Genomic DNA, 12961 nt, shown 5'->3' on the forward strand with positions numbered 1-12961 from the left:
GACATGAATGATATTCCCAAAGCCTTGTAGATGTGAATGCTTCATTTTATCCTGTGGAACAAGTCTGGCAACTGATTGATAAAAAAGAATTATAAAGAAATAACATTAAGCAAGATAAGCCCCTTTCAACTTTTCAGTTTCCATAAAGTCCTGAGTTTGGGAGTGTATGTGAAAGGAGAAAGTTGAAAGTAAAAATGAATAAAGGAAAGGGTATTATGTTTAGCACTGAAAAAGAGACTGGCTATTTGGATGGAGACAACATGGGAAAGTTTAGTGTTTTAGTTACCTGGAAGTTGACATGGGACTGAATAGAACCATGATAGCTGGTGTGAGCTATATGGTGGGTAGGGAGGCAAAGGTCTTGGGCACACTGAGGAATGTGTGAGAAGAGAGAGGTCCCTGTCTTTAAGGGCAAATATAAGCTTGTTTGATGGTACAACAGTACTAGTGATGATATGTGTATGTGAGGTGGGCTCTGTAAGATAAAAATGTAATGATAGTGTGGTTGAATATGTTGGGAGTGAAATGTTTAAGAACAATACGTGGCGGTGTAAGGAGGGATGATTGAATAAGAAATGATGGTAAGAGAGAGATGTAGTACAGCGTATGCTGAAATAGTTTGGGCATATGGAGAGGAGTGAAGAAAGTATGACCAAAAGAGTATACATGTCACAAGTGGAAGGAACAAGGAAAAGTGGTAAACCAAGGAGGAGCTGGGAGGAGGCAGAGCTGCCAACCATGTCAAACAAAAAAAGGAACACAGATGGCAAAAATAAAGAATTTTTGAGTAAAAACTTGCAACAATGCACAGTATAGGTTGCACTTTCAATGCAAGAAATTGTGATGTCCAGTGTTCACGCTGTTATCTCCATTCTTTTATCTATCATCCACAATTGTTCACTTTAAAACCAACAAAGTATCTAGTCAGTAGTGTTTCATTGTTGGTCCTCAAACCAAGTCAGCAGAGGTTTTAATGTTTGTCTCTCCACACATATTCAATCCTGGATAGAGAGCTTTTTGTTATAAGCAGTGGTTGCCTGTTTGCACTGTCTCTGCTAGAAAATCTTAGTAAATTGAATTTTACTACTTTGAAAAACAGCAATAGATGGAAGCAAACTAGTAATTTCTTATCCACTTCAATACATGATAATTTTGTGTGACTTTTTTTAGGCCACAGGAGAGCCTGGCTAGGAGTAGGACTAGCCTGGTTACACAAGCTAAAGATATGATTAGATGATAAGACTGACTGTTCAATAATTTGTGCGGTAATTTCCACAAAATGGTTGGAAAATGACCAATGCTCGACTTGTTTTGTACACTACATTAGCACTTGCATGTGCAATGAGAACTTACAATATATATTGAACTCCACGCTTGTGAATTTCTCATACATTACATGCACAATACATTAACATGCAACCAGAATTTCAAAAAATGTATTTTACCAACAAAAATTAATCGAGAATTTACTTTCTTACATTCTATCACATACTCCCACAACTCCTGTTTCAGGAGTATTGCTACTCCTTCCCTTGCTCTTGTCCTCTCACTAACCCCTGACTTCACTCCCCAGACATTTCCAAACCACTCTTCCCCTTTACCCTTGAGCTTCGTTTCACTCAGAGCCAAAACATCCAGGTTCCTTTCCTCAAACATACTACCTATCTCTCCTTTTTTCACATCTTGGTGATTATTGGTGCATATGCACCTGGGCATGAGAAGAAAGATCATGAGAGGCAAGTGTTTTGGGAGCAGCTAAATGAGTGTGTTAGCGGTTTTGATGCACGAGACCGGGTTATAGTGATGGGTGATTTGAATGCAAAGGTGAGTAATGTGGCAGTTGAGGGAATAATTGGTATGCATGGGGTGTTCAGTGTTGTAAATGGAAATGGTGAAGAGCTTGTAGATTTATGTGCTGAAAAAGGACTGATGATTGGGAATACCTGGTTTAAAAAGCGAGATATACATAAGTATACTTATGTAAGTAGGAGAGATGGCCAGAGAGCGTTATTGGATTACGTGTTAATTGACAGGCGTGCGAAAGAGAGACTTTTGGATGTTAATGTGCTGAGAGGTGCAACTGGAGGGATGTCTGATCATTATCTTGTGGAGGCTAAGGTGAAGATTAGTATGGGTTTTCAGAAAAGAGGAGTGAATGTTGGGGTGAAGAAGGTGGTGAGAGTAAGTGAGCTTGGGAAGGAGACCTGTGTGGGGAAGTACCAGGAGAGACTGTGTACAGAATGGAAAAAGGTGAGAACAATGGAAGTAAGGGGAGTCGGGGAGGAATGGGATGTATTTAGGGAATCAGTGATGGATTGCGCAAAAGATGCTTGTGGCATGAGAAGAGTGGGAGGTGGGCTGTTTAGAAAGGGTAGTGAGTGGTGGGATGAAGAAGTAAGAGTATTAGTGAAAGAGAAGAGAGAGGCATTTGGACGATTTTTGCAGGGAAAAAATGCAATTGAGTGGGAGAAGTATAAAAGAAAGAGACAGGAGGTCAAGAGAAAGGTGCAAGAGGTGAAAAAAAGGGCAAATGAGAGTTGGGGTGAGAGACTATCAGTAAATTTTAGGGAGAATAAAAAGATGTTCTGGAAGGAGGTAAATAGGGTACGTAAGACAAGGGAGCAAATGGGAACTTCAGTGAAGGGCGTAAATGGGGAGGTGATAACAAGTAGCGGTGATGTGAGAAGGAGATGGAATGAGTATTTTGAAGGTTTGTTGAATGTGTCTGATGACAGAGTGGCAGATATAGGGTGTTTTGGTCGAGGTGGTGTGCAAAGTGAGAGGGTTAGGGAAAATGATTTGGTAAACAGAGAAGAGGTAGTAAAAGCTTTGCGGAAGATGAAAGCCGGCAAGGCAGCAGGTTTGGATGGTATTGCAGTGGAATTTATTAAGAAAGGGGGTGACTGTATTGTTGACTGGTTGGTAAGGTTATTTAATGTATGTATGACTCATGGTGAGGTGCCTGAGGATTGGCGGAATGCGTGCATAGTGCCATTGTACAAAGGCAAAGGGGATAAGAGTGAGTGCTCAAATTACAGAGGTATAAGTTTGTTGAGTATTCCTGGTAAATTATATGGGAGGGTATTGATTGAGAGGGTGAAGGCATGTACAGAGCATCAGATTGGGGAAGAGCAGTGCGGTTTCAGAAGTGGTAGAGGATGTGTGGATCAGGTGTTTGCTTTGAAGAATGTATGTGAGAAATACTTAGAAAAGCAAATGGATTTGTATGTAGCATTTATGGATCTGGAGAAGGCATATGATAGAGTTGATAGAGATGCTCTGTGGAAGGTATTAAGAATATATGGTGTGGGAGGCAAGTTGTTAGAAGCAGTGAAAAGTTTTTATCGAGGATGTAAGGCATGTGTACGTGTAGGAAGAGAGGAAAGTGATTGGTTCTCAGTGAATGTAGGTTTGCGGCAGGGGTGTGTGATGTCTCCATGGTTGTTTAATTTGTTTATGGATGGGGTTGTAAAGGAGGTAAATGCAAGAGTCCTGGAAAGAGGGGCAAGTATGAAGTCTGTTGGGGATGAGAGAGCTTGGGAAGTGAGTCAATTGTTGTTCGCTGATGATACAGCGCTGGTGGCTGATTCATGTGAGAAACTGCAGAAGCTGGTGACTGAGTTTGGTAAAGTGTGTGGAAGAAGAAAGTTGAGAGTAAATGTGAATAAGAGCAAGGTTATTAGGTACAGTAGGGGTGAGGGTCAAGTCAATTGGGAGGTGAGTTTGAATGGAGAAAAACTGGAGGAAGTGAAGTGTTTTAGATATCTGGGAGTGGATCTGTCAGCGGATGGAACCATGGAAGCGGAAGTGGATCATAGGGTGGGGGAGGGGGCGAAAATTTTGGGAGCCTTGAAAAATGTGTGGAAGTCGAGAACATTATCTCGGAAAGCAAAAATGGGTATGTTTGAGGGAATAGTGGTTCCAACAATGCTGTATGGTTGCGAGGCGTGGGCTATGGATAGAGATGTGCGCAGGAGGATGGATGTGCTGGAAATGAGATGTTTGAGGACAATGTGTGGTGTGAGGTGGTTTGATCGAGTAAGTAACGTAAGGGTAAGAGAGATGTGTGGAAATAAAAAGAGCGTGGTCGAGAGAGCAGAAGAGGGTGTTTTGAAATGGTTTGGGCACATGGAGAGAATGAGTGAGGAGAGATTGACCAAGAGGATATATGTGTCGGAGGTGGAGGGAACGAGGAGAAGAGGGAGACCAAATTGGAGGTGGAAAGATGGAGTGAAAAAGATTTTGTGTGATCGGGGCCTGAACATGCAGGAGGGTGAAAGGAGGGCAAGAAATAGAGTGAATTGGAGTCATGTGGTATACAGGGGTTGACGTGCTGTCAGTGGATTGAAGCAAGGCATGTGAAGCGTCTGGGGTAAACCATGGAAAGCTGTGTAGGTATGTATATTTGCGTGTGTGGACGTGTGTATGTACATGTGTATGGGGGGGGGGGGGGTTGGGCCATTTCTTTCGTCTGTTTCCTTGCGCTACCTCGCAAACGCGGGAGACAGCGACAAAGTATAAAAAAAAAAAAAAAAAAAAAAAAAAAAAAAAAAAAAAAAAACCAACAAAAATTGTACTGCTGTATTCATCTAAAAAAAAAACAATAAATATGGCAAAAATGTAATGGTTGGCAGCTCTGAGGATGGGGCCTGAACATGCTGGAGTTTGAGGCATACAAGGGATAGAGTGAATTGAAGCCACGTGCTTTATAGGAATGGCATGCTGTTAGTGGGATGAACCAGGGCCTACAAAGTTTTGGGGAAACCATGGAAAGGTATTTGGGGCATGATTGTAGATGGGCTTTGGTTTTGGGGCATTTTACATGAAAGCTATAGAGTGGATGCAAATAAATGAGACCATTTTTTTGTGTACACATGGTACTACCTTGCTAATGTGGGAAATGGCAAACATTTGTGAGGAAAACAAAAATATATTTTTCTTTTTCATACTTGACTGCCATTTCCCGAGTTAGCAAGGTAGCACCAGGAACAAAGGCCAGATCCAATTGGATCCATTCTCTAGCTGTCACATGTAATGCACCAAATCCACGACCAGGCTCCAGAGACCTTTCCAAGGTTTGCCCCAGATGCTTCATACTTGATCGCCATTTCTTGCATTAGTGAGGTAGTGTCAAGAAAAGCCACATTTGCTCATATCCATTCTCTAGCTTTCATGTGCAATGCACTGAAACCACATGTTCGCTATTTACGGCATTAACATGATAGCAACCAAAAGAGATGACCAAGCCTTTAAGGAATTTATGCAATTGCTTCCTCTACCATAGCAAGTACCATAGCAAGGTAGCATCAAGAACAAATGAAAATTTTTCTGCATTTATGAGGTAGTGTCAGGTACTGACAAAGTAAAGGCCTCATTCGTTCACATGGCTGTAAGTCTTACTATTATGAAGACTTACATTAAAAGCTATTAAGGTAAATATTGCTTTTACCTTGATGTATAATAATTCTCAAATGACAAAATGCATATAAGTAGGCAGAAAACCCATGATTAATCTGTGAGGTTGTCTACTGTATATCAGATTGTACTTGGATTTCACCAATTTTACCAACAAAATCAAAAAGCCCATTTCTCCATGTGAAGAGTTTAACAATAGCTTTAAATGAATTAAATGATCATCTGCAAACAGTGGAATAAATTTGTTCTCATACAAAAAGACTATCAATAGCTTCTATGTGAATGGAGTTTGAAATAACTATCTTACTGTTCATCATGGAATTCTCAGTTGGTTTTTAAACATGACCTTCATTCAGAATGTGTCAGACTAAATAGTTTATGAACAAAAATATGGCATCATGTAATAAAGAATTAATAAATAAATATCCACAACATAACTAGATGAACCTATATGATTTGCAAAAGAAAATAAAAATAGCTATGATTACAGCAGATAAATGAAAAGCCTTTATAGCTCATAACTAACACAAACACTGTCTGTAGAATATATATGGTAAAGTCACTGAATAAAAACTTATGAATGTAAGCAATAAAAGGTCAAAATCAGAGTCAGCAAGATGTATAACTTGCAGAACGGGCAAATAAAAAATGAATAAATTGGTTAAACACTTAGTTCATGAGGAAAATATCCACTCCTGCATCAAGTCTGTAAAGTCAAGAATGTTAATAATAAAATTATTTATCTTTTCATATCTTACCCTACAATATGAATTGAACTATAAAAACCACCTGTGGCAAAGCAATAAAAATTAAGGTAAAGGAACAGCTAATAAAGAAAACAAAATAGGATTTAACATAAAGGTGGGAGTTAACCTGTGGTATAGACTTTCCAAATAGCTTACTTTCTGGGGAAGTCTATATAAACTTTCACAACCAAATCAACAGAATATTCATTAACTTTACATAGCAGAAAGATCATGAAAATTATTGGCAACTGTAATTACATCCATTTAGTTAAGGATAAAGAATCAGATGTTTGTAAAACATTAACTTAAACTAGTCACTTACAGAAAGATGATGATACCATGTTCACAATCTAAAACAGCTCACCTGTCAAATGAAGTGAATAAAGATATAATGAACAGAAAACAGTTTATAGCTGTTGATTTATTCTAATTACTGTTGAGCAATTCTTAAACCTAAATTTTCTAACATTTGTGTACATCCATAACTATCAACTTTCACCCAAATACAAGGTTAACTAAGGTAATAACAAATAGTTTTTTCTTTAAGGTGAAAAGTTTTTAAGTATCTTTGATTTCTATGGGTATGAGAAGTTATTTTTTACTGCTTAAAATTTTTCTTCTCAGAAAACATTATTCTGAGATAAAAAAAAATACAATTAATTTTTATTCTTGCTTTTACTTCTGTCATGAACAGGTGTAAACAAACTTTTCATGAAAATGAGCACAGTTGGAAAATAACTTAGGAATACTTATTTGTTCACAGTTAACATTTACCTAAACTGAAAAAGCAACTGTAAAGGCACCAGCATCACTGTGTTTATGAAAATTGGCAGCTCCGGAGCTGCTTCAAGAATAAGACCACCCTATTCTTCATGACCTGCATTATTTCAACAAATTTAAATAATAAAGCACCAACAAGATGTTTACTCTGAGGATGAAAAGTATGACTGGATTAAATGAATGATAATGGAATATCTGAGACTTATGTGAGCAATATTCAATAATGCCCATGGTGAGCTATTTTGCATTTATGTATTATATATTTTTAAGGCACCAGCAGAAACTCTAGAATGGTTAAACTTAGTAGCACTTTATTAACAGTAACATGTCAGTGGCATTGATGTCTACTTAAGAACAATGCACTCCCCAAATATATTTACCACATTTAACAAAGTAGAAAATTATTTCCACTTCAGTTCACAAAGACCCAGCAAAAAGCAACATCATTCACCTAAGGTTCTTAGAATTGGGAATGCAAGATAATACCATTTTATCTTGAAATACATTTTGTGAATGAAACTAATTTAACTAAACAGGGTCTATCTTTCTAATTTCCAGTAAAGTAGCAGTTTACCATGTAAAAATGTGAAAAAAGTGCATCCAACTTGACACTAAAAAAACAAACAACTCTGTATGTTGTCATTTACTATTATAGCTCTCAATGCCATAGCTGCTTTGATCAAACTGGGTTCTTTAAAATCTATTTTTCTAATTACTAATTTTTACAGGAAACATTTTAATCATGCCAACATTTATCATACTGATATTATGAACTGTAAGACAGGAGAGGTAGCAACCTCGTGAACTTTTCTTTCCTTGATAAAATATTCATAGGGCATTTGGGTTCACACCAACTCCACTCTGGACATTGCGAAATCACTTCACTTTGCCTTCACGTTTAAAGCCTGGCCTTAAATTTTTTTTAAGTAGACTTCAATGCCACTCTTTCAAAATATGGTAATGCAAAAAGTAGGATTTTCTAAGAACTTACTTTGGTAAATATCACCCTTCAGCAACAATCACATCCCTTATTTTTCTTATTCTCAAATTATAAATGAAATATTCATTAAGTAACAGTTAACTCTATGGAAGAACACTGTATTGTATTGTAAGCACTGAAACAAGTTCTATCACAGATATGCAGTCTAAGGCACCAAACCAACACTTTCCCATTAGATATCATTATAATCATGGCAATTAGTCACTTGAAGCCTCTGCTACGAACATTCATTAAAAAAATAATACAAGTACAATAGTTTATCCAACTTGTTATGCTCTGTACTTTACTTTTAATATCTTTTTAATATTCAGATTTTAAAACTACTGTCTGTTCAATTATTGGCCATGTACTAAATTCCAGGAAAATGAGGATAACAATATAGACTACAGTGTTGGGCCGACTTATTGAGAACTGATGCAAAAAAATAGCCTGAACTTTGATTAACAAGTCAAACAGTTAAAATATTATGTGCACACCTTACACATGCAGTATTTCATACTTGTTTACGTTGCAGTGCTGCTTCTACCTATGTATCATCTACTGAAGAAAGCTAATTTTTGGTGATTTTATGGTAACACTGTAACTAACTGTAACACTTTTTGAGTCCGTCTCAAAAGATATTAAATGAGTACTTTTACGAAAGTGTTATGAAGAATAGTGTCAAGCATATACAATAACACTCAACGAATGACTGAACTGATGTACATCATTACTTATGGCAGTGAATGCAAAACTATTTACAAAAATGGAGAAATACGTCATAATTACAAACTTAAAAACTAAAACTGGCACTAATTGAAATTTATGGTTATTGTTTGCATATGTTTGTTTGGTGAATTAACTGTTTTTCGTGTAACTGGTGCATACAAAGCAGTGAACTGATTCATGTTGAGATCACTGGCCAATGATGAGGTGGTTGATGATGATGATGGGGTCATGGATGGGATAACTGATGGGGTTGTCGTTCCCAAGATGGATGTTGTACTAGCTAGGAGGGATGGTGTGGGTGGGATAGTTGATAATGGTGAAGCAGAAGAAGCTAAAGATATGAGAGAGGAGACTGGGGCAAGGGATGGGGAGGAGGTAGATGAGGGAGGAGAGGATGAAGGGGCTGGGATATCTATATCCTCATCTTCTTTGTAATCACGGTCATCCAAGTCTTTGTCAAAGTCTCCAGTGCCATCTAAGCCTTTTTCACCATGTTTGTGGTGGACATTTTCAATGTGACCTTTAAGGTGCTCCTTCTGTGTAAATCTGGAAAGGAAAAAGAAATATATTAGCTGACAGTAGGACTGTAAAATGCCCTCATGGTTTTTAAACAGAAAAGTTTCGTATATGAAAATATGCAAACTATTATCAATATTATCATTATTAATATTATCATAATCATTATTATTATCATTATTGATCACCATTTCCTGCATCAGCAACACAGCACCAGGAAACAAATGAAGAAAGGCCCATTCACTTTTATACACACATATATTCACACACACACATACATATACACAGACATATACATATATACACATGTACATATCCATACTTGCTTGCCTTCATCCATTCCTGGTCCCCCCACCCCAAAGGAAACAGCATCGCCATCCCCCATATAAGTGAGACAGCGCTAGAAAAAATAGACAAAAAAGGCCACATTTGTTCACACTAGTTGTCATGTGTTATGCATCAAAACTTTTGTTATAAGATTTATGCACCAGGTGCCATTAATGAGGTTTAATCATTGTTCTACAATGATACATTTTCTTACAGAGATACCATTACATAAAACCAATTCAATATTTACAGCAGAGAGAGCAAAAAGAAACACTCATACTACTGATGACTTACTTATGTGAATCATCTTTAGTCACAAAAACTACAGGTGATACAATTCCTGTATATATATGAAAGAAGAGACACATTAGCACACCTGTTAGATATTTATTGGGATAGGGAACACATTCTTTTCACAGAGACAATTTGAACTGTGCACATGGTATCACTGGAGAAGATAATCTTAACATTACATGAGATGTCCATAAGTGATTTCATACTGAGCAATATGTCTTTTCTGAAGACAAAGAAGCAAAACCTACACATGATTAACTTCAATTATTCTTCCCAATTCCCAGAAAATGGTCATAACATTCATATACTTCAAATATAATTGAAAATTAAAGTAAATCTTGGCTGCTGTGGGAAGTTATGTGATTTCATTTTAGGTTCTGTTGATTTCATAGCGTTTCACCTACTTTTATAGCCCATATTTTACCTAACCTACATAGCCATCCCCAATTATCGCCTTATACAATGAGCAACAAACTGTAGGTTTATTAATGTTGATGTATGAACACTTCCAAGAACAGAGAACCTATGAAAATCTAACTTCCCATAGTGATGGATGATTCAATTCTTAAAATCAAAAGAATCTGAAAATCTCATCTAAAATTTACTTTAATTTTCATTGTTATAGTCAATATATACCAATGTAAACAATGTCTGCTTATCCTACCACTGAGGACCAGAGAGAAAGAGGAGTTAGGGGTTCATCATCTATGCTATTTGACTTAGGCCACAAGTTGGTAAAAAAAAAAGGTCTTATTCCTTCCCCTAACAAGCAAAAGAACAAAACAGAATCTGAAAAACACATATATAGAATAACCAAAGCTAGAGGGAAGGCAGAGAAAGGTAAGTGGAAGATTGGATGTGATCTTAAGTAACATTTACGAAATAGCAGAAACCTGGCATAGAGTGAAGAATTATCGATGTTTCTGTAAATGAGGAAATGTAGGTTTATGGATGAAGGTGGTGAAAGTAAGTGAGTATGGAAGAGAAACTTGTGTGATGAAATATCTGGAGACACTAAGTGTAAAGTGGCAGAGGGTGAGAGTAAACAAAGTTAAGGGAGTGGGTGAGGAATGGGAGGTATTTAAGGAAGCTGTGCTGGAATGTGCAAGAGAAGTGTGTGGCATGTAGGAGGTGGAAAGTGGACAGGTGAGAAAAGGTAGTGAGAGGCGGGATGACAAATTAAAGCTGCTAATGAAAGAGAAAAGGGAGGTGTATGGGTGGTTCTTAATGGGAAAGTGTGACTGAGAGTTGTACAAGAGGAAGAGGTAGGTCAAGAGGAGAGTGCAGGGGCTGAAAAAGAGGGCAAATGAGAATTAGGGCGAAAGAGTTGCAGCAAACTTCAGGGAGAAAAAGAAAATATTTTACAAGAAAAACTAACAAACAAATGGGAATGTTGCTGAAGGCAGCAAATGAAAAAGTGGTAACAAGCAGTGATGAGGAAAAAAGACAGTGAGTATTGAATGTGTTTGATCGCAGGATGAAATATGTACGGTGTTTGGGTTGGGAAGGTATGCAAAATGAGCGAGTCATGGCAAGTGGTTTGGTGAAAAGAGATGTCATGGTAAAAGCCTTGTGTACGATGAGATGTGGATGAGGGATGAGGTAGGGAAGGTGCTGACAGTGTTGTTGATTGGTTAGCTCGGTTTATCAATGTATGTAAGGATCAAGATGAGATGCATGAGAATTGGCAGAATGCATGTATAATGACACAATTTAAAGGCAAAGTGGTAAAGGTGAGCATCTGAATTATAGGTAAAAGTCTGTGGGAGTATCTGGTAAGCTGTATGGAAAAGTGGTGATTGAGAGGGTGGTGGCATTCACAAAGCATCAGACTGGGGAGGAAAAATGTTGTTTCACAAGTGGTAGAGGAGGTGTGGATAAGGTGTTTGAAGAATGATTATGAGAAATGGAGAAACAAATGGATTTGCATGTGGCATTTATGAATCTGTGGAAGAAATGACAGGGTTGATAAAGATGCTTTATGGAAAGTATGTCAATTATATGGTGTGGAAGGATATCTATTATAGGCAATAGTGTTTTTATCAAGAGAACAAAGCATGTGTGCATATAGGCAGAGAGGAGGGTGAAAGGTTCCAGGTGAAGGTGGGTCTGCAGTAGGGCTGTGTGGTGTCATCATGGCTGATAATTCATTTCCTGATGGGCTGGTGGGGTAGGTAAATGCAAGGGCATTGGAGAGAGAGGAAGACCTAGGAAGTGGGTGAGTTGTTGTTTGCTGATGATGTGAAAATGATGGCAGATTCAAGGGAAGGAGACAGAAGACAATGTCTGAGTTTGAGAAACTGTGTGAAAGGAAAAAGTTGAGATTATGTGAATAAAAGCTAGGGTATTCAGTTTAGCTGTGCAAAGAAAGAGGTTAGCTGTGGTGTGAGTTTTAATGGAGAAAATGGTGTGGTATATACCTGGGAATGGACACAGCAGCAAACAGAACATGGAAGCTGAAGCGAGTCATAGGGTGGGTGAGGGTGTAAAGGTTCTGGAAGCATTGAGGAATATATGGAGAGAAATCACTATCTGGGTAAAAATATATATGTTTGAAGGTACAGTAGTCCAAGCAATGATATATGGATGCAACACATGGTCTGTAGATGAGAATGTATGGAAGAGGATGAATGTGTTAGAAATTAAATGTTTGAGGACCATATGGGATGAAAGTAGGGTCGACCAAATAAATATAAATAGGGTAAGAGAGAGAGGTGTGGTAACAAGAAGAATATGGTTGAGAAAGCCGAACATGTGGTGAAATATCCTATACAAAGGAGAAAATGTGTGAGAAGTTGATAAAGAGGAGAGGACAAGAAGAATCAGAGATCGAAGGATGGAGTGAATAAGAATTTGAGTACTTGAGGCCTGACCATGCAGGAGGGTGAAAGGGGTGCAGGGGATGCAGTGAACTGGAGCAATGAGGTATAAAAGGGGCAACGTGTTGTCAGTGGAATGGACCAGTTCCTGGGCACTACAATGCTGACACAGGAAACCACGAACAAGAGTAAATGAAAAAGAAAGGTGACATTTCAGAGCTGATAGTGTAACATCAAATGACGTATTTTGTAGTTCAAGGGTTAATATACTGCAGGCTAATTCACTAGATGATACTTTTTTAAAGATAATTTAAATTCTATCATTCTTACTCAATAAAAATCCATTTATATTTGCC

At 37.8% G+C, this 12961-nt stretch overlaps 1 protein-coding gene across 3 annotated transcripts in view; it reads right to left on the reverse strand.

Annotated features, from left to right (window-relative positions):
- Positions 1-4610: 4610 nt before the first annotated feature.
- LOC139763903 (uncharacterized) overlaps positions 4611-12961 on the reverse strand; it is a 181455-nt gene continuing 173104 nt past the window's right edge. For all 3 annotated transcript variants that reach the window (XM_071690322.1, XM_071690324.1, XM_071690323.1), the window contains exon 7: positions 4611-9195. In XM_071690322.1, coding sequence (XP_071546423.1) covers positions 8733-9195 — 463 coding nt within the window. In that variant the 3' untranslated portion in view covers positions 4611-8732. The remainder of the gene's footprint in view (positions 9196-12961) is intronic.

This window comes from Panulirus ornatus, chromosome 48 (assembly GCF_036320965.1).
Source record: "Panulirus ornatus isolate Po-2019 chromosome 48, ASM3632096v1, whole genome shotgun sequence".
Classification (NCBI taxonomy): domain Eukaryota; kingdom Metazoa; phylum Arthropoda; class Malacostraca; order Decapoda; family Palinuridae; genus Panulirus; species Panulirus ornatus.